The sequence below is a fragment of the Haliaeetus leucocephalus genome, unplaced genomic scaffold, assembly GCF_000737465.1.
Source record: "Haliaeetus leucocephalus isolate CR32 unplaced genomic scaffold, Haliaeetus_leucocephalus-4.0 Scaffold373, whole genome shotgun sequence".
In the NCBI taxonomy this organism is placed as follows: domain Eukaryota; kingdom Metazoa; phylum Chordata; class Aves; order Accipitriformes; family Accipitridae; genus Haliaeetus; species Haliaeetus leucocephalus.
Window position 1 is genome coordinate 5,080,673 of NW_010972809.1, and position 26,176 is coordinate 5,106,848.

General features: G+C 41.3%; 1 protein-coding gene across 1 annotated transcript; it reads left to right on the forward strand.

Annotated features, from left to right (window-relative positions):
• Positions 1 to 25,737, forward strand: ELOVL2 (ELOVL fatty acid elongase 2). The gene is made up of 7 exons (XM_010573222.1): positions 1 to 58; positions 5,484 to 5,671; positions 19,215 to 19,292; positions 20,435 to 20,606; positions 22,560 to 22,684; positions 24,809 to 24,943; positions 25,572 to 25,737. The coding sequence occupies exons 1-7, from the start codon at positions 43 to 45 to the stop codon at positions 25,698 to 25,700; spliced, it is 843 nt and encodes a 280-aa protein (XP_010571524.1). The 5' UTR covers positions 1 to 42; the 3' UTR covers positions 25,701 to 25,737.
• Positions 25,738 to 26,176: the final 439 nt, after the last annotated feature.

Genomic DNA, 26,176 nt, shown 5'->3' on the forward strand with positions numbered 1-26,176 from the left:
CTGAAAGCTTTTGACCGGGAAGTAAATGCATTTGTGGACTATATGTTTGGACCTCGAGGTAAGCTGCTCCACTTTTAGCCTTTTTAGGAAACAATACCTATCCAGATTACCACTCAAAAATATTTTAATAAATAGAAGTAGTCAAAATCTTCTATCTGAATAATTTGTCACTGAAAAATGTGGTCTAGGCAGAATCACAGTATTTGCAGGAACATACCATTATTGTAGGAAATCTATCACTGTGCACCGCATTTATAGAAAGCCAATACATTTTTCTTTTGACTGACATTAATATTACCTGTAATACAAATTAAAACCAATCACAGATTACACTGAAGGTGAAAGAAGTAGTGAAACTGAATTACCTTTTTTCCTGAAACTTAAAAAAAGTCACTAGATTTGACAGTCCTTTGTCTGAGAATATCAAAGGATTTCAGTTTTATATCCTAATGTAGGTTAAAAAAATTGAAAACTGGGGTTTTTCTGAAAGTGGAAGATCTGCTTTGAGGCTGATTCTCATTCATAATCCAGTTATTGATTTGTCCAGCTATCTCTCAGCCTAATTCAGAAGGATGTTCAGAGCAAAAGCAGGAAAGGGATTTTAGCACCCTGCAGGATCACATCCAAAATTTCAGTAAACCAGGGTGGGAGAACAGATGCATCTTTCTACTTCCTACTTTTGCTTTCTAAAACACTTTGGACAAGAATAACTGGAATAACTGTAATTTGGAGGTGCCTCATGATTTATTAGGACTGAAACAAGTAATAGTAAAAAAAAAAAACCAACCTGAAATAAGACCACAGAAATAAAGAGAAAGACTAGGGCAAGGTGAGGATGGAGCATCAAAGTCAGGGTAAGAGAGCCAAGCGATGAGAGGAAAGGGATAAGACAGAAGTTTAGACAGCAGACAGTCTTCAGAGAAAGTCCCTGTAAGGCCATCTTTCTGCTGCTAGGGCTGGGCTTAAACATTCAACTTCAGGAACAGCCTTGCAAACTTTCCCCCGTGGTTAAATCCAGAACTGCTGCCCATGTGGATGGACATATGCTTATGTATTCTCATTTTGTTACAATAACGTTCTCCAGGTCCCAGAAACAATCCTTGCTTAATTAGGAGGACAAGGGAAAGCAAGCTGTAGCATTCTTAAAACCAAGAAATTCTCATTTTTCTTAGCTGGCTAGCTGGCCGGCCGCAAAAATCTTATCCATCATCTCTGCAGTAGATGTGAAGCGTGAAAGAAACATTTCTGGTGAAGAAAAACTGAACAGCTTGGGAACAGCAGTAGAAGTGATTAAAACAGAAATGGCTTCTACAATAGTACATTTTAATATTAACAAAGAAACGTGATCACAAGCATAAAAGTACTTTTTCTGGTTTGGTTGGTTGGTTTTTTCAAATGGACATGATGTTCTCCTTCATTCCTCTTTCTTTGTTGGTCCAGAACAAATTGTCTGAAGGAATGAACTGTAGTTAATCCAATGCAGAATACCACACAGATCCCTCTGGGCTTTTAGAAAGCACTTTAGTTAAACAAGTATTATTTGTATTACTTGCCAAGTACATCGCCATCCCTCTCCAGACAGCAATGCTGAAGATAGCATTTGTTTGTCCATACCTCTGCACTACAATCTTTAATTTAACTGATGGTATAATGACACAGTATCATACATTTAGTGAATAACATAGCTTGCTCTAATATGTTTATACAGATAAATAATTCACAATAAACTGCAAGCATTTTTAAATTGAATAGAACGATCCCACAAATGAAAATCTAATGAATTCTAGAGAGCTTCCCCAAAAGTCTAAAACCAGCAATCCATTTCCCTTCTTTCTCTCCACTAATTTTCATCCACAGTGCACACTTCATTCAGCAGCAAGATGGCTTAAAAGGACAGATAACAGTGCTCTTACAAAAATCAATCCCATATTTATGGGTTATAGTTTAGGTAGTAACTCCTGAAGTGCTGGTATTACTATACTGGTTTTAGTCGTCATTACCCAATGTGGCTGAGAGCACAAGAGACCGAAAGTTCCTGGAGGCAACCTCTGCTCACATTGGGAGTACCAGCTTAACACCAGCTGCAGTACTGCACTACTAGAATAAGGGATATACTATCAAAGATCTGAATTTGATCTATATATAGGCATACTTTGTGCCTTTGTTCACTGGTGTCAGCTGGACTTTGTACCTCAATGTTTGCTTTTGAACTAGCAGACCAAGTCCTTTGAATCAGGGAATAGAAGCCATATAAATGCCCATCGGTTGCAACTCTTATTAAGAAGTGGTCTTACAATTTGGTGTTGGTCCATAATATTCTAGGTAGATTATCTAGGACCAAGGCAAAATGAGAAACAGTGAAATAGCTATAATGTTCTGTAAGAGCATTTTTCCAGGGTCACCAGAGTATTGTTTGGTGTTATGCAAAATTAAGGAATATTGAATTGCAGGAGCTTAATCTAGTTAATTGGTTGCTTGTTTTATGTGAAACAAACAGGTGGTCAAGAATAAATATATTTTAATAAAGTTACGATAAAGTAATAAGCACTCCTCCGCGCCTCAATTGACTATGAACAGTAGCAGGGCATTGGTACAAAACCATCTATCCTCTGCTCTTAAGAAGGTCTAAATCTACTCAGACGCCAACTGGCCAAAGCTACACAGAAACCCAAACCAAAATGTTTCTAAACCTCACTGATAAAAGCCTGATACCTTTAAAGAGCCTGGGAGGCCTGCCACTCGTTTCAAAGGAGCCAAGATTTCACCCCAAGGGTCTGGCACATCGTGGCCAGTGACTGTGAATGAACTTATTCACGGAGCAATCAGAGCTTGTGGGCGCCTGCTCCTTCCCCTGCTGTAGTCCAGTGCTTTCACACTGTGGCTTTATTCACTGCCTTGGTCTCAAATTCAGATGCTGTGTGGGTTCAACATTGGAAAAATAATCCTTTCTCCTATTGACAGCGTACCTTTATGGTACTTGAACTTGGAGATCAAACCGTCAGTCAACAGAAATACTTTTGATCTCTCCTTCTTCCAATAACTTTTTTGAAATACACTCCCTTTCCTCTCCCTTCCTGCCACATAAAAGCCTCCCTCTTCTTGTCATTCAGGAATAAGTGTAAGTGGAAACAAAATAGTCACATTCCTTGGCTGCCATTTATAAACCACTTTCTGCCAATAACCATCTTACCCTTCAAGGTACCAAGGTTGGGGTGGAAAATAATCAGTAAGGGTACACTTTTTAATAATTTCTCTTGAAATGAAAATAGTATAGATCTTAAAAATACTCGACATGCTGATTTGAACAAGGACACAAGTTCTGCTTTTGCATGGATCAGCCCACCTGCTTGTGGCCACTCACAGCAGAGTGAATACTTTCAGAGGGCATATTGGGGCAGCATTCAATGCTGTTTAGCTTGTATTCTCATCTCTTCCAATTGTTTTTCCTCTTTGAGCAAACATGCTGGTTTGTTATCTACTGATGCCAGTTGGCCTTTGTGCAAGTAACCTTTATCCACCAAGTGTTGCAACCCTCAGATGGGGAGACCCTTCTTTGGATAGCAGCCTTGCTGACATGACTGCTTTCTACATCTTCATTTGGGATGCCAATTAAATAAATTAAATCCTTATGCTCCTAAACCATACACTAGATCAACACACACACAACCTTCACCTGTCCCATGGGTCCTCGGTCCTGTTTAGAGCCCACGTGGGAGCAGAATTCTCTCAAAAACTATTCCAGAGCTTCACACGTGGCTTGTGAACTTTAAGAGGGCTGTTGGAAGTGTTTTACTCTACCACCAAGATGATCTTTAGTAGACGTTGAGATCTGAAGACAGAACACAGGCCTTCTAGCTTGGTAATGCACAGCAAAGCAAGGCCACCCTAAACGAAGGATGGTCCTTTGTCACAGGTGGTTGTGCTGTTGTGACCGCTTTAATCCTGCGCCTCTCCTCTCCTAGAGGTTTTGGGGAGTCCAGAAGTGAGAATCAAAACCAGGAGAGTACTGGGCTTCCATGGTAACTTAGGTCTGGTTAAAAGTCTTTCCTGCAAAAGAGCTAACATCCCATGCAGAGCCCAAATCCAACAGATCAGCGTTACAGCCACTGCGATGGAAGCAAGGTGGGAAGGGGAGGGATACTGTAATGAGAAAGAAAGCTGATGTTCATAGCCCTGTTCGTAAGCAGATTACTCTAACTTACTTAAAATCTCACTTTAAGTATAGCTGTATGCATATATTTCTGAGGAAAGAATAGTCAGAAAGAATACAGTACAGCAAACTTGCAATCAGCAACAGTTTGTTAAATGCTTGGGCACATTTGGTTTCAGCATCATCCATTGCCCAGTCCTTTCCAAAATCAACACAGGCAGAAAAATAGTAAAATGATTTTTCATACACTATGAATATCTTTTCTTCTTTTACAATTTTTAATAATCTAAAAAATAAACTAAAGTTATTTAAAACAGTTTCTAAGAGCAGAAAGAACTACTGTGACCTGTATAATAGCTTCTCACTGACTTATTTCTTCACTTACTCCATAAATCATGACAGATTTAGAGTAACATTTTTGAAAAACTAGCCATGATGCCCCTTGTTCTTTTTATAGATAAATGTCTGAAGATTGTTACCGTGCAAAAATTAACTCTAAATTTTGCTCCATCTTGGAAACAAAACAAAAAAAAAAGAAAAACAAAAAAAAAGAAAACACACTCCTTTTGCTCATGATATCCAGTTGCTCATAGGACAACATAGTGGTGCCTCCAGATTGGCATATAGGATTAGGCTTTGCTCATATACACTGAACTATCTGATTACTGCCAATGGGATTACTTGTGTGAATAAGGCAAGCAGGATTTGACCTTAATATTTCAGTTCAGGATCAGGCAAATGGGACAGAAACTGTGAAAAAGCAAGCCCTTGCCTTACCAAAGATCTTAGATAACAGTCAAAGTAAACATTTGCCATTTGGTTTTCATTTTTAATGTTCTTGAAAAATCCTCCCCTTGTATAAATATTTTCTAGCAAGTGTTATATACCTTCATACTTATATTGCAGATACAGAATTAAAAAATATATCAACTGGCAACTTTGCACACATACTTTGTATTTAATACTATCTGCAGACTGCTGATTGAGCAGATTAAGATATGGTTTAATTAAATATTAAGTTAAAACATTAAATTAAATTTTAAAAAGCATATAGGAATGTTTTCTTCTTTTCATTTTCTCTTTCCATTTAAAAGGAGGAGATTTAAGTGACCTTAAATTGTTAGGGAATTCCATGCAGTTTTCAGCACACATTCTCTGAATTAGTATGCAGTTTTGGCGGGGCAGGGTAAAAGCAATGGATCACTCTTGCGAGCAAAGCATGGCAGATTCCCTCTTGCGCTTCTAGCAGATTTTTTCATTATGCGATCTGCCTTATTTTAGCAATGCTTTACCATAGTCTTCTTAATTGACTGCTGCATGTGTTTCTTTTCAGATGCCAGGGTCAGAGGATGGTTCCTTTTGGACTCTTACCTTCCCACATTTTTCCTTACTGGAGCATACCTACTCTGCATATGGCTGGGCAACAAGTTCATGAAGGACAGGCCTCCTTTCTCGCTCAGGGCTCACCTCATTGTATATAACCTTGGGATTACACTGCTCTCCTTGTACATGCTTATAGAGGTAAGTGTTCTTCCATGCAGCACGGCTGAGAAAGGTGAGCTATATACAGTTTTTTGCAGGAATACCTCAGCAACAGACAGTTTTCCTAGGAAATTTAACATCAACAGCAAAGTAAATTTAGAGATCAAGTCCTTTAGCAATTGGACAGTACCTTCTCAGCTTAGATCTCGGCACATTTTGACTGTCCTTCCTGAGCTACAGTCCACGCCTGGGGACAGCTGGCTGCTACCAGGACAGTGTCTACAAGCCTGAATTTGAATCTGCAGCAGTTGCTCAGCTCAAACATGCCTACACCTCACTCTTCAGCACCTGTGAATATGCCCATGGATTGAGTTTTATTTTTATAACTGTCTATGGAATGATTTTTCTATGTACAAATACCCATGCTTAAATGTGAACAGATTTATAGATGAGAGTAAGTACTGATTTATTTATGGTATTGGCAATTCAATGTTATTTTTTTGCTCTCCTAAGAAGATTTCCTCATATAGTCAGACAGTAAGAGACAGATGTTAAAAACCTGCCACTTCAGCCAAAAGCAAGTGCTGTGGGACTTGGAGGCTAAATATAGTCACACAGATTATTTCTCAAGTACTTATCAGGAAGGAACACGCTTACAGAAATCAGGATCCATTCAGAACCAGAAGAGAGGTTCGAATGCACCTGACAATTTTGCAGCAGCAGAGGACTCAAACAGTGCTCCTCAGCAAAGACATATGTGTTTTCACACACACACACCCCTGGTGGGAAGCAGAAGCCAAAAGTCACTATTTTGATACTATTTGGGAGCTCCCCATTCTCAGCCTTGTGATAACTGAGGTATTTTAATATTAAAGTGTTAACATCCATCACATACAGCCCTAAAAAACAAACACTAAAAGAAAAAAAAAACACAAAACATTTTTCGTCTTGGCTTAAAAAGTGACCCCAGCCATCAGAAGCCCTGGCTGAAGGATGTGCTTGATTTCACGGTGTGACCTGCGGAGGTGTGAGCTGACATTGCTTCCTTACCTGCACAGTCTCACAGCATTTCTTGTTCCCTGGGCTGCCGGACACTACAGCAGTTTCCGTGAGAAAAATAAGGACCAACTGTTCTGTCAGCCAGAGAAGAAACTTTGCAGAAGCCAAACAGGACCAAACGATTTCAAGTTTGAAATTAATTTGAGCTAAACACGAGGTGATTGGCCTGGTCAAAAGGCTGAACAGCAGTTTAGGTTTGTGCCTTTGTGCAAAGAACCAGTCGTGCTACACAGACCTTCATCCTGGTCAAAGCTCCATCTGGCTTCAGTGGTTGCTGTGGGCATCTGAGTGTGCAGGATCAGGCCCAGAGCAAAGGCGAAACCAGCACAATTGCTGGAAGGTTTGATGACTCCATACTGATTGTCCTCCAGAATTTAAATCAGCACTTTGATGTTTAAATCCCCATTCTGCTTGAAGCTGTACAGATAACTGTCTTCAGTAGCGGGACTCAGCAAAAAGGATTAACTGAAGAGAAAACAAAAATACTGCTCCCCTCCCCTTGGCGGGCTGATTTGGCCTGCCACAAGTAAATGAATGAACAAAGAGAATTTTAGCAGGTCTCACTTACGTGAATGATGCAAACATGGTTTTTGCCACCTTCACATCCTCAGATGAATTGTGTTGAGCCAGCTCCTGTTCAGCCACCTCACTGCTCTGTGCTTCCTGGGGCTAACTTTGCTGCAGACAATCACCGAGTTGCGTTAGTCCTCAGATTAGTCCCTCTACACCTTGATTCTGTAGCTGGAAGATGCTGATTTATGTCTCCCAGACTGCAGCTGAGCATGGCTGGCAGTGGCTCGTAGCTCCACATTCTGCATTTTTCAGGAACCTGGAGGACATCATGACTGATCTGCACCACCAGCTGTTTTACTGCAGATTTCACCCTTAGCTCTCGACTGTCAGCCAGGCTGGTTTTACACTGCACAAAACACTCTTCCATAATAGTGGCTCTGTATTTTTTCATAGTCTACTTGCCTGGTTCCTATCACAGCTTCTCCTGTGAAGGAACAGAATGGAAGTTAAGACTTGCAGACCTGCCTGAGGTAGCTGGCACATCCCTGCTGAAGGAAAACAGGCAAATGGGAGAGCAGAAATCATCTTCAGTACTGAATAAAGTTATGGTGACTCAATGTTTCAAAATGTCTCATTTCCAAAGCTTCTCTCTGGCCCTTATTCTCTCTGTCTTTTATGGACAGTAAGCTCTTTAAGGCCAGAGTCACCTATATTTAGAGCATTCTGCACAGTGGTTTCTTATGTAAACACAGCTGATCCCTCCAGTGAGTATGATTCAGGATTAATTCCTAGTCAGAGACGTCTATAACGGTTGTCTTATTCCTCCATCCTCCCACTGCACCTGAACCCCTCTGGTCTCTGTAACAGAGATAAATCACAAAATAAGCTCTATAATAGAGATAAAAGACAAAAAACCCACCAGCAGCTATTGGCGTTGTTCTTATCTCTTCTTGGTTTTGTTTATAAGGTGCCACACACCTTTTCTTGTGATAGCTCCAGAATGGAGTGGGTCCTTCTTAGACATTCAAAAGATGAAAAATATCTCATTCAAAAGAAAGGGTGTATCTCCAAATGCAGACTGTCCCACATGATGGCTTTAATGAGAAACATGGTAAACCAGCTGATAGGGGTACCTGTGCTGCAATTCTTCATCTCCTCACCTTCATCTCCTGGCCTAGTTTAGCTGTCCCTTGACTACAGTTGATTTGTACAACCTCAGGGCAAGAAGGCAAAGGTTATTACAAGGAGTCATAACAAAAGGGCTGTTTTTAAGTCTCCAAGGACAGATTCTTCTTTTGAGCCAGAGCTCCATGCACTGCACCATGGGCGTGAAGTATCTGGGAGCCGATTTTAGCTCCATGAGCTTTGAGGTCAACCAATCCCTAAAGTACTTGGAGGAACAGCTCCAGGGCAACTCTAAGACGTGCCATTAGCATAAGGTCAGATACCCCTTCTATCCCCGAAGGACAAGGTCCAAAGAAAAACAGCTCTGCCCAGCTGCCCTCATCCTACCGAGATGTCTGAAAATTTGTGTGTCAAGAAAGAGTTAGGTGCCTTTGAAGGCCTCCCAGAATGGCAGTTTATTAGACATTATTTTAGACTTCTGAGTTCGCAAATAGATTTTCCTGAAATAGTCAAAGGCACTTACCTCTTGCCATTAAATATAATGGAGAAGTGGAGCACTCGGTTTTGGAGCATGGCTTTTTCAAGTACCTGAAGCTTAGACGCAAGTCCTGTGCTTAAATCAGGCAGGCTGCAGGTGCACTGACAAGGCGCCAGAAAACAATTCCCTCCACCCTTGCTGCTACAAGAGAAACCTGCATGAGAGGTTTGTTATTGGTCGTGTACTCTTCTGTACCATTAAGTGTTCATAGACCCAGATCAAGTCTACAGATCCAAAAATTTCTAGTAACTTTGCCAAAAATCTGCATAAAGAAAAACCACCACCACCTTTTTATTTTAATAAAAATCAAAACTTTTAGCAATTTCACTGAAGAAAAAGATGCCTTTTCTCTACACAGATCTCTGCCCAAGATCCTAAAAGTACCAGCTGTGAGCAGAAAACCAGCTTACTGTGAAAAGCAATCAAGTCTCTGCATGTTTTAAAATTATTTCATGTGCAAGTCAACTCACCAACCACACTCCAGGGATGCAGTCTGAAATGCCAGAGGCCAAGATAAGGTTTACCACAGGATAAAACCATCACAACTCCAATGATAAATTAAAACTGGAAACAAAGGAGACCAATGCTGATCTCTGAATTGTGATATTACTCAGATGAGGATACTCTCTCATTAATAGGAAAAGACATAATCTCTACCATGGTGTTAGGCTGCTTTCCCCAGCAGTAAGGATCACCTCTGCCCTATTTAAATTAAATCTCAGCTAGTCATCAAGGTCTCACCCAAGTCCTTTTGTTGATCAGGCACTGAGAAAACCAGGACACTGGCACCATCTGGGTCAGATTAAAAAAGAGATCTAGAGATACGTGTCATTAGCATAGGGGTGGCGTGATGTCTCAAGCTGCCTGTATCCCCAGGTAGCTTCACAGATTTATTACAAATCCGTAGGATTTGTAAGCAAGCAAACACATCCATGTGGGGAAGCAGGACTAGCATGTGAAGACCCCTCGATTCAGAGCAAAGGGGAAAGAGCAGAACTGCACAAGTATTTGCAAGCCCAGTGCATTAACTTTTTAGTGAAGCCAGAAGAAAAGTCTTTTACCTTACAGGATTAGAAGAGGAGCAAATTACCTTCACTTTACCTGTTTCTAGGAGCTGAAAATTCACCCTACAGTTAAGTCTAATTTCTGAATTATAGTCATAACTTGTAGATCCATAGGTGCCAAGATGATGCGAGGATTCCCAGGAGTACCAGAATTGCCTTCTCTATACCCTCTGATAGCAGGGAAAGGTCAGAAGCACAATGCTGGCACAGTCAGAGCCACTAGCCACCATTTTTAACCCTCCACATTGCAACTGGGATTACATCTCACAAATTACTAGAAAGCCCAGTATAATGCCTGGATTTGGGCTAACAGTGGGCAAAATGAAAGGAACAAACCAAAAATAGAAGGAGCACTTAAATTCTGGGGTTTTTCCATCATTATAATGGCTGACATCAGAAAGATTTGCTTTCTAACTGCACAAGTGTTAAAAAGATAGAGCTTGAGTAGCAGAAGGTCTAAATAAAGTTTTAATAGAGCAGGTGATGAAGAGAGGTAAAAAGAGACATATGTCCTAGCTGATTTGAACTGTCCTGGAATTTTACTATAGAAATCCAACTTCAACATAATGATTTTGTTCTTTTTAAGATTGTAATAAATGATTGTTTACTCCTTCACTAATCATTCAGTAGTTAACAAATGTAAATTTAGCAGAGAAGTAAGGAATGATTCTAGATCCATACAGATTGGTGCTTGAGGTGAAGGCTTCCTTTGAAGTAATTCTTTAAGTAGGACCAAAAGACTGTCTTAACCTTATGGCAGCAAGAGGAAAAGAACAAAGTAAGAAACCAGAAGAGATCAGGTGTACTTGTCTATCATTTGGAAGAAGGGACAAGTGAGAAAAAAAAAAAAAAGACAACAAAAGGTCACTGAGAGTGCGTCGTAAAGCAGTGAAACATAAGGACAAAAGCAAACAGCTTTTTTGAGCAAGCAAGAACTTTGTCTGAATAGAGTTAAATTTCCAGGTGTTCTATCTTAATCAAATAATTTGTTTGGAGAGCTGAGGAGCTGACTTTGCTGTCCTTGCCTGCAGTTATTCTAGCTAGCCTTGTTGTCCTCGCTTCTCAGTTTTCATCCCCCGAGTTCTCTATGTCTTTCCTACTGACCTTTCTGAGCTCCGCATTTAGGTAGAACATTTAGCCTGTTCATCGAAAAGGCAGTGCTCTGGATCTCACCTGCACATTCAAATAGAATTCAGTAGACCGTTATTGGAAATCAAGAGTAAAAATTCATATGATGAGGTTTTTCACATGTGCAAAGCTTCTGATACCATCACTGGTACCACAAAGTAACATACGGGAGCTGTTGAGAATAGGAGATGTAGCCAAAGATTCGTGAAAATACGCCTAGAAGAGATTTATTTTAGCCTATTCCACTATCCCAGACAACAACAACACACAAAGGAATTATCATTCATAACTAAGTTCAAGTCATTTTGAAGTCACTAGTTCACTAATCCTTCTAGCAGTCTCCCATTTACTTAAGGGCTATTAAATGGAACTGGCTGGGAGTCTCTCAACAGCATGGCTTTAAGTTTGAAAGAGCTTCTTGACAAAAAAACACAACCAAACAAACAGACATTTATCAAAACTTCATTTGGGAAGGAGCTCTTTTTTTTTTTTGTCACTGTGATATGAACTTTCCGACCTCAAAATAAGAAGAAAGCATGGGACCACTTACTTCCTCCGCTCTGGAATAACCAGTATCCTTCTAGTTACAATGCTCCAGCAGAATGAGAGATCCAACAGGGAGTCCAGCTGTACATATTGCAGGTCAGGATAGCAAACCCCAGCTGGTGTATTACAGAATCAGCCAATCTTTTGGGGGGACACTATGCATGCAATTATTGGACCTTTAACTAGAACCATGGAGAGCCTCACCAAGGAGTAGCCCAAAGCATGCTCTTCACACTTCTGTTCCCATGAAAAATCTCTCGACTGCATCATAGAGGGACAACAAAATATTTAATTGAGAAAAATCTTGTGGGGCGTTTCCTATTCAGCACCTTTTTCTCGTTTGGCACGACACCACTACTAAGTTGGTACGTTCGGGGAAACCAAGACACTGACACTAGGGCTGGGACTAGGCTCCCGGAATCCCCCAGTCCTGGGCTGAACAACCTAGCCCATGCTGCTTCCCTATAGGGTTTACGGTCTTGCCAGACTACAGCTTATTTGAGCTCTCCAAGACACAAGAGCAGCAATCTGGAAACACCAGCTGTTCTGCATCTCAGCTATCCATCTAAAATCTGGGATTATACCACAATTCTTGGGGGCTCATCTAAAAATAGGCAACTTAAGTAGAGAGATATTCTTCAACAAATACTATTCACAGATGATTTTACAATTGAATATCCTAGCCAGAAAACATGCCTGAAAGCTTTTTAGATATTAAGACTAATTTAATGATAAATCAAGAATGATTAATGGTACCTTCCTCTATTCATCTACTTATTATGTAAAAGTGCAATGGCCTCAATAGCATTGCAGCTTGCCTTCGCCCCAGCCTCTTGGGGATGGGAAGACAATTCACACATTGCATGCTTGTGGAACTGAGCCACGTTACAGTCAAGAAGCTGATTTCTCCCTTTAAAAACTAAAAAAGGAAAGTCAGGTGAGATCATAAATATCTGGCCTCTGTTTTTAGACACTGATAATCTTCCACGGCGTTTCATTCTAAAATGCACTTAAAATAAAAAATGCAAAGAAAACAAAGTCATACCTCTCTCCTTCCTGAGACACTATCCTGAGTGTTTGCTTAGACTCCTTTTCCTTGGGATGTGGCCAGCAGGTAACTGCTTTTAGGACTGTTTTGCCCAGGTCTATAGAACCAGGGAGGAGCTGCCATTCACAGGGACTAACAAAAATCTCCTCCTGCTGCCAAGGGAAGGAAATAGGTGATTCACAGCACTGCAAATTAGACCCTTCTTTCCACTATATTGACAGATTAGTCTCCTTACTTAGTTTAGCAAGACCTCCATTGCTTGACAACAGTAGTCAGATCAAGTTGTTTTAAATGTCCTGAGGACTGGAGTCCTAGAGAAAACCCAGTAAAACATCATACACATAATAACATCAAGAGGCTTCTTGCTCTTTTTTCCACAAGAAGGACACTAGCACTCATCCTCCTGCTCTGAACTTTTGAGAGGAGTTTCAATTATTTGAATACTAATTCCATTATTAGTTTTTGGCTTCCCCTTCTGAACTGTTTCCACATAGACAGACAATATACTGAATAGACTATTTCAGTTGGAAGGGACCTACAACAATCATCTGGCCCAACTGCCCAACCACTTCAGGGCTGACCAGAAGTTAAAGCACGTTGTTCAGGGCATTGTCCGAATGCCTCTTAAACACTGACAGGCTTGGGGCACCAACCACCTCTCCAGGAAGCCTGTTCCAGCATTTGACCACCCTCTCAGTAAATAAACACTTCCTAATGCCCAGTCTAAACCTCCACTGACACAGATATGAACCATTCCCACGCATCCCACCACTGGACCCCAGGGAGAAGAGCTCAGCACCTCCCTCTCCACGTCCCCTCCTCAGGAAGCTGCAGAGAGCAAGGAGGTCGCCCCTCAGCCTCCTTCTCTCCAAACTAGACAAGCCCAAAGTCCTCAGCCGCTCCTCACAGGACATGCCTTCCAGCCCCGTCACCAGCTTGGTTGCCCTCCTCTGGGCGCATTCGAGGACCTTCACGTCCTTCTTAAATTGTGGGGCCCAGCACCGCCCACAGTACTCAAGGTGAGACCGCACCAATGGTGAATACAGTGGGATAATCCCCTCTTTTGACCGGCTGATGCCCCCCAGGATGGGGTTTGCCCTCCTGGCTGCCAGGGCACACTGCTCGCTCCTATCAAGCCTGCTGTCGACCAGCACCCCCAGATCCCTTTCTGCAGGGCTGCTCTCCGGCCACTCCTCTCCCAATTTATACTCGTGCCCGGCGTTACTCCATCCCCGGTGCAGGATCTGGCATTTGGACTTGCTCAATTTAATCCCGTTAATCATAGCCCAATGCTCCAATCTAACTAGATCCCTCTGCAAGGCCTCCTAACCCTCAAGAGAGTCAACAGCACCTCCCAGTTTGGTACGATCAGCAAACTTGCTAATGGTGCATTCAACTCCTGCATCCAGATCATTGATTAATATATTGAACAGAACTGGCCCTAGAATTGAGCCTTGAGGAACACCACTGGTGACCAGTCGCCAGCCAGGTGCAGCCCAGTGCTGGTGCCTCACTCTCTGTCTTTCTCCTGCCCTGGGACAAGGGGGAATACCTTGTTGCTTCCAGGCTTTTTCTTTCTGAGAAAGCCCAACACACACAGAGCTTTTTCTAGAACTCGGAGAACACAGAGAAATTGCAGTCAGTGGCAATAGGAATATCCATACAGCATATCACATTGCTTTCCTTTTTAGCCTACCTGTAGAGGACAGATGCAGGAACAAGCTACAGCTGTGAGATTTTTGAGGCTGAAAGCTTGAAGTGAGCAGGGCACAGGCCCCTGGGTTCAGGCTGCTGGCGCTTAGCCTGCTACTCAGCAAGGTGAGAGGCTTTGGCACCATCTTCTGGCACCTGCTGGCCCCCCTCTGCTGAGATTTCTTACAGAGGAACCAGCTCTTATTCCTGAACAACGTGATTTCCCATTAAAAAAAAAAAAAAAAAAAAAAGCAAGAGTTAGACAGCTGCAGTGAAGCAAGTATTGTGAATCCTTATGCTGTTTATACTCAAGCAGATGAGTAAAGGTCGTTTGTTGGTGTAACAACTGTAATCTGTTAAGAACATTAGAGCAACAGGCAAAATATGAAAACTCAACTAATAACAGGATGTTGCTACTTCATAGAAATTTTTCACAAGGCAGAACTTCCTTCTTTACGTGATCTGCTTTTCCAAATAGCTTTAAACAATACATGTCTTAATATTATTTCCAGGATAGGCTGCCAAGAATGCAAAGCATTCAAAGCATTGTTTTCTAGAGAGAGAGTATTTGTATTTTGAAATAGAGGGGATTTCTTATCTCTTTAATACATCCTGCACTTGCACCATCTCTGCATGATTAATAATACCATCAGCTCTGCAGAGTTGTGAGAGCGTTCAGCGTGTGAAAGGGAACATAACTGAAACAGTACAAGTAACAGATGAGTTCGGTATCAGAGAAAAAGAGACCTAGTAACTGAACATCTTGTATCAAGGTACCAGCTTCTGCTCCAGACATGCAGCTGGCTCATTTGGTATCATTGGGTAAGCTGCTTACCTTCTACATCACTGATACCCAATATGAAAGTCATGGCCTAGCATCATCAGGATCCCAAAAGTACTCTCTGCCTTCCAAGTTTCCCCACTAATTTTTTATTAGGAAGTTAGCCAGAAATCTTGAAAATTAGCTTGCAAAGTAGAGCAGTCAAAACTCGAAGTGGATTCTCCACTTTTCCCTAAAGGAGACCCAGCAGTACATAAGGCACCTAGGACAGAGAATAGAAATGTTGAGCTAAAGAAAAGCTGATGTTAAAGAGCAAGGCTAAGACAGTCAAAACAGATCTTTGCTCTAAGCTGCTGGCTCTTGAAACACAGACATAAATCAGAGGGAACTCTTCTGCCAAGTCAAACGGCTGGGGAATAGGCACATAGTATGATCTGCAAGATCTGGCATTATACAGAATCATGGAACAGCAAATGAAAGAATGCAAAGAGAACCCTACAGTCAGAGAGGTATTCTTACCCCAAACCTTGATCTCCATTTGCATGCTGACCAATTGTGATGAGTTGCAGATTTCTCAAACACCATGTTAAAAATTTGTGCTATTGAAAAGAAATATTTATTTAGTTTATTTCTGAGCCTTTAAGGGTTTTCTCATCTCATTTTTCAACATGAGAGCTATGAATGGAATACCTAAAAAAAATCTTGAGATATGACCAAGCAGGCCAGTTCAGCACCAGCAGAAAAGTTTCCTAACCTTTAACACATAAGAAAACAACACACAAAAGATTTTTGAGAATCAGTCTATTGTAATCATACACAAATCAGAACATTTGTAAAACAGACTAATCAAAAGATTTAAAATAGCAAATTTTTCAAGCAAATTTCCATGAACCAACGTTTCACCTACTGTAACAGAAATTTTATGAGATTAGGTATGTTCAGCAAACCAAAAAAATGAGTTAGTTGCTAAGGGAAGAGAAAAAGAGGTTGAAAGAGTAAAGAGTTTTCTTAATTGGAATCTGAAAAAAGAAGTTTCCTAAAGATACATTAAAAGAGAAATGAACAAATTTGACCAATTTAAGCATAGGAAAGATATTAATTTACAGATATAGACTGCAATAGAATCAATCAGGTGAAATTGTTTTAATTAATCTTAGGAAAAATGTTAAAAATTGCAAACCTCTCATAAAGTAAAATTTTTTTAAGATCTTTAGATAAAAAACATTGTAGGCACATTATATCACAGAGCTAAGTTACAAAACATCGTGTAAAGTACAAACACAACAAAATGCAAACTTTATCTCTTACCTTACGAAAACAATACAGAGCATTTGCAATAGCAATTTATAGTTCCTCAGTAAAATCAGGAGGAAGAGTCCTCCCCAGTCTGTGATATTGCCTTGCACAAGAACAGAAAAGCAGTCTCCTCTTCTCCTTCGTTTGTTTTTAGGGTTTTGAGGTTTTGTGGGTCATGATTTCAACTCCCTGCACTCACAAGAGCTACAGATGGTCCTGCTATCACCGCTTCCCACCTATAAAGCCAATGAGGGTTTCATTATAGCTGACCAAGAAAAATAAAATAGCAAGAAACAATATCCTTTTCTTCCTGCTCCTATGAGTAGAACTAGCAGCAGAGGTTTCTGGCAGAGCCGTTAGTGCCCACGTCTGAGGCTGTGCCTTATCAAAGCTCCGAGATGCCACCACTGCAGCCTGCCGGCATCCAGGATTCTGCCTCCAGCTGAGCTCCCAATACTCCGGCACTGTCTGACTATACTGGTCCCAGCCAAGAGCAAGATGAAAATTCCATTTTCTTCAGCTTTTCTTAAGTAACAAGACAGAGTTGAGAGCAAATCTTCAACAACAGCCTGTCAATGAAGCTCTACCTGCCTATTCCAAAAGTCTCGGTTTGGGAATTACTCAGTCACCTCTCATTTGGAGAGAAAAATCCAAGGCAGGAGAGTGCACAAAGAAGGCACTAAGAGGAACTACCCAGAAGAGCAACCACGCAGTAACGTCTCCCCATCCCTCACGAAGCTGCTACACATTGCCAGCTACAGTACAGGCCCAGATCTGGGGACCAAGGACATGCCACAGGAGGGACAGCTGGGGAGCTGCATGCCCTCTGCTCAGAAATGCTCAGAAAAGGCAGAAATGAACCCTTTTCCACTCAGCTGCTTTTTGAAAGCTAACAGGGAAATGAAGTGGCATAATTTGCTTTTCTCAAGGAGTTTTCACTCCCTTCTCTTCAGCACCTCTCCAGATGAAGTTAGTTGGAGAGGTGTGACCCATGCCTCTCCTTCCCACCTGCCTGCACAGTGGGGAAAGGAGAGGAGCCCAGACATCCCGGCCCTGCACATTTGCAGGCACAACACCCAAACAGAGGCAAATTTGGCAAGACAAGCTGTGGTCCCAGCTGCATTGAGCATTTGCATGAGGATCTCTAGCTGGGTTTTCATGGTTTCCCCTGTTTTTAGACTCAGGTCGCATCCTGTTTGGTTTGGTGACCTCTGGCACACACCGTAGGTGAATCCACCGAAACATGGGCTGTTCCAAAAAGGAGTGGGTTTGTTTTGGTTGTTATGTAACAGTTATCTGCAAAACATTTATTGTCTTTTCATCTCTCTGCAATCTCTATGGGTTATTTTGGCCACATACACCAGCTACATTAGACTTACAGGTACAATCACAGAGTCGCAATTCAGAGGAAAAATTATAGAAAACCCTGGCTCTCCAGGTTTTATTGCTTTTTAATGTGAATTTATAATGGGCATTCTGTGCTATTTGCTAGTTCTCCAGATTATATTCTCCATAATCTTTTTTTAATGTATTTGCTCCAGGAATTAATTCGGTTTGATCACTAAGAAGATCTCTGTTTTGCTTTTGTATAGACAGGCACACATTCAACACAGGAGACTACTTGTCAGTCTGAAGCAGAGTGAAAAGTCTGTACAGATACTGATATACACCTTTCCCATGAATGTAGTGCCAGAGTTGAATTATAGAATGGTTTGGGTTGGAAGGGACCTTAAAGATCACCTAGTTCCAAGCCCCCTGCCATTGGCAGGGACACCTTCTGCTAGACCAGATTGCTCAAAGCCCCATCCAGCCTGGACTTGAAGAAGTAGGTTGAAAGCAACCCACTTCTCACAGCATCTTGCAACTCTGCTTACAGCATAACACTGATGTATTTCTCCCACCATCACTCACTGCATCCTCTGTAGAGAGGGAGACAGACCCCAGAACATGAATTGCTCAGTTTGGCCCCCAAAACCACTTTTCACACATTCAAGAATAAGTAAGACCTTTTTAAAATCAATGGACTCTTCATAGCATTTATAGACAGCAGATTAGGCTCCCTATTCCAAAAGGGCTGCTGAATGCTTTAGGTAGTCATTACTATAAAAATATTCCACATCAGAAGCCACCATATGGCTGTCTAGAAACCTTCTGTTCCATCACAGTATTGTAGCCTCACATTTCATTGCTTTGTCTGCTTCCCAGTATGACATGCACTAAATCTAAGAAATTGCTTGCGTGTCTATTCACGTCTCCATTCAGCACTACGCCCGCTCTCCTCTACTTCCTCTTGCATCTAACTGGGCAGGATAAAGAGACGTGTTTATGGCATTAGGAAATATTTCTCCCATTGCACTACTTCGGATTTGCCTTCTGTTTGCTTGCTTGGCGTCAGGGAAGTTTTCTCAAGGCTGGTTTTGCACAAGTAGTTATGTTAAGCTCTGTTCATACTGCTTCAGGACAGAGATACAGTATTCAAGCACGAGCTTTGGAGTGAGAATTATCACACTAAGTAATGAGAGATTTTAACAGATGCCTTAAAGGTTCTAAAGCTAGAGAAACGTAAAAGATATACCATTTCAGTGTATATCTCCAACACGACCTGATGCCTTTTCTATTTCAAAACAGAGGATGCTAGCAAGTCGTCTGGTTTAGGAGCATCAGTTCATGGAAAGAGTGGGACCTTACCATACTTCTGTGTTGCTTTTTTCAATAAACACAGAACAACTGCAGGGGTAAAAGCAAACTGCTGCATCTGTTCATGAACGTAATTGCTGCGTTTTCTGTTCCAGCTCATCCTTGCCACATGGGAAGGAGGCTACAACTTGCAGTGCCAGAACCTCCACAGCGCCGGGGAGGCTGACCTCCGGGTGAGATGCAGCAGCAGCTCAGCTCCCAGCATCCGCAGCAGTCCTTCCCTCTGCGTCCTCGGTGCAACGCTTCTGTGCTCACAGCAGTTATAAGGATGTTACTGATGACATCTGTAACATGAGAGTTTTAATCAAGTTGCCTAACACCTGGTAGCAAACAAGAAGCGTTATCTTTCTGATTTGATATAGACCCATCCTTGCTGTAGAATGCATGACGGAGTATTTTGAAAGGCCATGTATCAAGATCTGGGTTCAAAACAGCATTGCCTATTAAAACAGAGAATATGGATCATTTAAGAAATTGGGAGAAAAATCAACCGTCTAAGATGTAACACTTGTTGGGCTCTAGCTGGAAACTGATTTAAACCCAATTCTAAACTTTGGAAAACTGCAGTGACATTGTGCTGGCTTGGCATATCTCTAGTTTCAACCCTTATTTCTGCATTACAGAGATTCCATGTATTAACTGTCTGTCATTCCCCACTTCAGGCTTGCTTTCCAGATAAAGTTAGAGCTCAAAGACAGAAAGATTGGTTAACTTATATCATTTCCCCCAATCCACCAAATTTGTCTGTGTTTTGGCAAGGAAAGAGTCAGTTAAATACCTTTTCCCCATCAACAAGATATTTCCCCCTTTCTGTTTTAACTAACTGTCTTTAACTGTCCTGGGACATACCCTGAGCACTGATAAAGTGTCTCAACTCTAGAGGAAGATCTAGTCTATGGTGTTGAGTGTCAAAGTTCAATTATTTAAAAAGAAGCAGCTGCCAGCAAAATCTGTTCAGTACCAAGAAGGTATTAAGTGGTCACACCATTGAAAAAAACAACCCACACAAAAACCCCACACAACTGTATCTTTGATGAAAAAAATAGAACAATTAGAAAACCCTCAAAGTTTGTATTTCTTAAATTATATTTAGATAATTATATATTTACACAATCACATAAAAATAATGCAGTTTTTCTAAACTGCCTTATTCAAAAGGGAAATAAAATTGAAGCAAGAGCTTGTGCTCCTCCTTCAAAAGGCTATTAATGCCTTTTGGGAAGTTGCATGCCTAGGGACTGATGAGGTACAGCAATATTTAAGCCCTTTTATGGACAGATATTGATCTCCTGCTCCTTTGTTCTTGCTTGTACAGGTAGCCAAGGTGCTGTGGTGGTATTATTTTTCCAAAGTAATTGAATTCACGGACACTATCTTCTTTGTACTGAGAAAGAAGAGCAGCCAGATCACCTTCCTTCACGTGTATCACCATGCCACTATGTTTAACATTTGGTGGTGTGTTCTGAACTGGATACCTTGTGGGCAAAGTAAGTCTGTGTTCGCTTCATCACCTGGGGTATAAGTCACCTGTTACTGGTGGAGAATCACATCACCATGCAAAGCAAGTATATCATTGGCAGCATCATTAACATTCATAGCCTTTCAGAACTGCTGAACACCTGCAGACCACAGTAAAATTAAAAGCATAGTTAAAAGTTCAGGCCAAAAATATCTGAGTGTTAGGCCCCAGATTTTCCACTTAGCTGCCACAACCTCTCATATTTACTTCTCTTCGAACCACTTTTAGACAGCATAACACTGCTGAGTGGTATGCAAGACCGATCACATGCAAGACCTACTCCAAAAGCAGATGTAGGAAGAAATCATGACCCTGGTAAAGTCAGTGTCAGTCACGACAAAGTCAATAGTATTTTTACAAGTTTGACTCCTGTATATATCAATCTGACATTCTGCTTTAGCAAGATACTTTACTTACATAATCACTAATTAAAATACCAGTTTGAGTTTATTTTGTTTTAAATGAGAATACATCTCATTCAAGTAGCAGAACTACTGGACAGCCAGAACTGATCGATATGGTCTTATGTTTCATATTGAAATAGCAGAAGTAGCACCATCCTTTGCCTTATTATATTTTGGGTTCGATATATTTTGCAACAGTGATCTCTAAATGTCTTGGCTCTTAGAAGAATACAGTAATTGCCATCATCTCCCCTCTTGAGGTGGAAAGATGTATGGTACCACAGGCTGGTCACTTGGCATTTGTACACTAAATCCAAAGAGCAGAGAACTACTTCAGGTGTCTCACAACATGCACACTTTTCCAGGGCTTCAGACAGCCAGAGGCTTCCTATGGGATTGTTATGAGAGTTGAGAAGACAATCAGTTTTCCTACTTTGAGCTATTAAAGGGAGTCACCTCAGTCCCCTGTAATATTTTGTAAAGCAACTTGTTGCAGGTGTTTTTCAGAACAAAGAGCAGAATTCGCATTTGTTGGCACTTATTATGGACAGCACAAAATCAAAGTAAATTGCTGTTATGGATAGAAGCAGCAATCAAGGATTTCATCGCAATCACGAGCTATTTCTAACAGAGGTGTAAACAAATTAGTAGGGATTTGTGCTTTCTATTTTGTCTGAACATATTCCCCATACTTTGCACTAGCTTTGCACTATGGTAATTAACAGAGTGGAAAAATTGGTAGCTAAGAAATTAATCAATAATTATTAAGTAATTAATCCGTTGAAAAATCAAAACAATTGGTGAGACCATCTTGTGGTTGTCAAGCACTGCCATCAAACACATGAGCATATAGCCATACAGTAGAAAGAGTAGTGCTGCTACTTCTCAATAGTCTATAAGGTACAGAGGGTAATTCATTTGGTCTAGAATTAGGAGTTACTAAGTGTAGCTCATTAGTGTGGCAAGGTATTATCAGGGGTGAAATTCTGGAAATCTGCATTTAGCAGAAGAGCCACTGGAAAAAAAAAAAAAAAAAAAAAAGAGAGCGCAGTGTTCAAACACAGCCACGCAAGGCTAGTTTAATTCAGAGTAAAGCCCTTACTACTGCATCAGGGAGCAGGAGAGCATGTGCCTCCCAGGGCCCTAAGCTGTGATACCAGCAGCACAGTCACCCACAGCGGTGTCTAAAGCCTGCAGCGATAATGGAGAGACTCACGCAAATAGCATTTGGGAGGGGAACAAAAGCAATGACCTGTAAACTACAGAATAGAAAAGTGGAACAAACAAAAAATACAGGATGAAAATACAAATATTCAGCATGAGAAAACCCCCCTAATAAGGATCACTCAGTTTGTCAGTTGTCCCTAAAACAGCATCTCTTCACTTCAAGAATGTCTTTAGCTAAGGATATGCACAAAGGGAAGACTTACCATGTGCAAGACGCATCACTAGCAATATCTTCTCTCACGTTTTAGCAGTTGGTATATAAAAATGTTTTCCTTGATGGATTTTTATAGGTTTCTTTGGACCCACTTTGAATAGCTTTATCCATGTGCTTATGTATTCCTATTATGGACTGTCAGTCATCCCTTCTATGCGCAAGTATCTCTGGTGGAAGAAATACCTCACTCAGGCACAATTGGTATGTATTTATTTTACTCTCAATTTAATGACCAGAAATCCTTCAAAATGCCAGAGAGGGCAAAATGATTGATAGATAACATTGTCATTTGCAGAATTAAGCCAGTTAGAATTCAAATATAATAAAGCTATCATACAGAATAAGTCACTAGTGCAGCCCCACGTAACTTAATAGAGGAAACAACGCTCAGAAATATTTTATACAACACGGTAGAAACTCTAGAGTCCATAAAATTCCATTATTTTTGATCTTTTGCATAGAAAATGGACACCACTTAATCACAGCAAATAGACTGATTAAAAAGTTATAAAAACTGACAGAGCCAGCTCCAGCTGGCTCCAAGATGGACCCACTCCTGCCCAAAGCTGAGCCCATCAGCAAATCTGAGGGCACCTCTGTGATATCGTATTTAATGAAGGGTAAAAAATGCTGCAGAACAGCTGAGAGAAAGGAGTGAGAAAATGTGAGAGAAACAGCCCTGCAGACACCCAGGTCAGAGCAGAAGGAGAGGAGGAGGGGCAGAGATTCCCTTGCAGCCCGTGGGGAAGACTATGGCGAGGCAGGCTGTCCCCCCACAGCCCATGGAAGACCACAGTGGGGCAGATATCCACCTGCAGCCCGTCAAGGACCCCACACTGCAGCAAGTGGACATGCCCTGAAGGAAGCTACAGCCCATGGAGGACCCCACACAGAAACAGGCTCCTGGCAGGACCCACGCAGGAGCAGATTTGCTGGCAGGACCTGCTGAGGACCCACACTGGAGCAGTCTGTTCCCGAAGGACTGCACCCCATAGAAAGGGCCCACACTGGAGCAGTTCAAGAACTGCAGCCCATGGGAAGGATCCATGCTGGAGAAGTTCATGCAGGACTGTTTCCCATGGAAGGGACCCCATGCTGGAGCAGAGAAAAAGCATGAGGAGGAAGGAGCAGCAGAGCCAAAGCAACATGTACTGACTGCAAACCCCATTCCCCATCCCCCTGCACTACTCAGGGGAGAAAGTAGAAAAGTCAGAAGTGAAGTTGAGCCTGGGAATAAACAGGGGCATAGCAGAAGGTAGTTTTAGTTTTGTTTTATTTCTCACTATGCTTCTCTGTTATTAATTGGCAAGAAGTTAAATTAATCTTCCTGAAGTCAAGTCTGGTTTGCCTGTAACGGTAATTAGTAAGTTTTACCAATTACCCTCCCTGCCCTTATCTCAACCCATGAGTTTTTTCATCTCATTTTCTCCCCCTACTCTATTGAAGAGAGGAATTAAGAGAGCAGCTGGGTGGGCACCTGGCAGCCAACCAAGCTTAACCCAGCACACCATGGTACAACTACAAAATGCAAAATTATGTAAACCAACTCTTCGACAAGACAGAAGTTGTCTGACTTCTAAAACTCTACTCCAGCAGTTGCTGTACACAAAGAGCTGAGCCACATCAAAACCTTCTATCAACAAGATACGAGGCTTGATATGAAATTAAGTTCCTTTCACTTTTTTTATCTTAGGGCCTGTTAATATTATTTGGGAGTTCAGATGTTTGCAGTAAGCTTAAAAATACCTGTGTAGAAATGTGTTTAGCAAATGCTGCTTCTCTGAGCTGAGACCATCCCTGCAGTTGAAAGAAGCTGCCCTGTTTGTAATGCACCCCAGTACACTGGATTGAGGGCATGCTCATTTTTGCTTCATTTGTCCCCATCTTAACTCTGTTAATGCAACTGCCAGCTTACCTGAACTTCTCCTCAGACCTAGGATTTCCATTTTCTGTTCAGACTTCTAAAGCTATTGCCTGGAGTCTTCAGAGTTTTCTCGAGTTTCTGCCTAGTAACAGAGCCAACACCCCCTGGCATGACACGGTCTGGAAGATAGAATCACCCCTAATTAAAAAAAAAAAAAAAAAAAAGCTTTCGTTTTGCCACCTAGGCCTATAAACTCAAATTTTTAGAAATCTCTGACCCCTTAGGGTTTTTTAAATTTCATAATAGCTCCATTAACTTAACCCTCACAGTACATTCACAGGTTCAGAAAGGATAGTTTTCAAGAGTGCTCAAAGAGCAGGACTAGGTGACATTGTTATATCTGATATAGCTAGCATCGACCCTTTCTCAGCAAATACTCATGCATGATCTTTCCTCCACAGATTCAGTTTCTGCTCACTATTGTGCATACACTTAGTGCAGCTGTGAAGCCATGTGGATTCCCATTTGGCTGCCTCATGTTCCAGTCCTCCTACATGGCCACACTGGTCATTCTCTTCATAAACTTCTACATTAAGGTAAGCAGTCTTCCAAGAGCTCTCTGACAAGAGGGGCTGGGGGGATAATTTTTTCAATAGCAGTCTTGATGAACTCACATGTAGAATAAGCATCAGTACTTAAAATACATTTGTATTAAAATATATATGTCAATTAAGAATGATAGATACAGTAATGTCTGCAAGAGGCAGTTATTCAGTAATGATGACCTCCCCTTGCAGCTCAGCTCTTCTGCACTTGCACAGCAAGTCAGGTACCACATTCAGAACTTATGAAGTCTGAATTTGCTCTGTTGGGCAACTTTTTGAGTCTTCCTCCCTCCTTGGAAAAAGGAAACAAGCAGCTCTGTCTTTGCATTTTTTATTTCAGCCTTTTTTAGTAAGGAGAGCTTCAGCCTGCCTGCATACATAGGGCTTTAGTGAAAAAGGCTTAAAGTCTCTTTTGACATCAAGAAGTATTAGAGTAATACTAGTAAGGTAATATCACCCACGGCAGTGAAAATAATACAGTTCCCTTAACGCAGTCTGAAACAAATATACACATCTGCATCAACAGCCACCAGACAGCTTCATTTTACAGTTAACCATAAGCAGTGTTTGGGGGGCACTAAATAAATCCAAGTATTTACTTTGGATTTTGCTTTTATAGACATACCGGAAAGCACCTTCAAGAACAGCTATAAAGGAAACTCCTATCACACCAGAAATCAAGAATGGTTTCCATAAGGACTACTTTGCTGCTGCCAATGGATTCCTGAACAATAAGAAAGCACAATAAGTATAGTATTTCCTGTGATTTTTTTCTAAAAAAAAAAAAAAAAAGAAAGAAGAAAAAAGACGGAATTACAAGCTTTAGCTTAAAACCTATTTGATTACATTTATCAGTTCTTTGTACCAGACACTTATTAATGTACTGCTATTTAGGTTTTAACCAAACGAGTAGAATTACTTGTCCTGTCGAAGATCACCATCGGAACAAAGGCGGCCAAGATCTTTCTCATATGAAAAAGCAAACCTTTCTGATCTCTAATGCTGACGACATAAAAACGCCTTATAAAACACTTGATAGATAAACCCATCAATGCCTTCAACAGGTTAGGACTCTGTTCAGACTAACGCAGTGAGCATGTTCTGTGCATGCAAGAGGTCTTGAGGCAAGGCTTCACAGTGCACCCAACACTTTCAGCTAAACTGTGGCCAAGGTCGGGAAAAGGAAAAGGGGGGGAGGAATTGAGAATCACACCTTTTCCAACA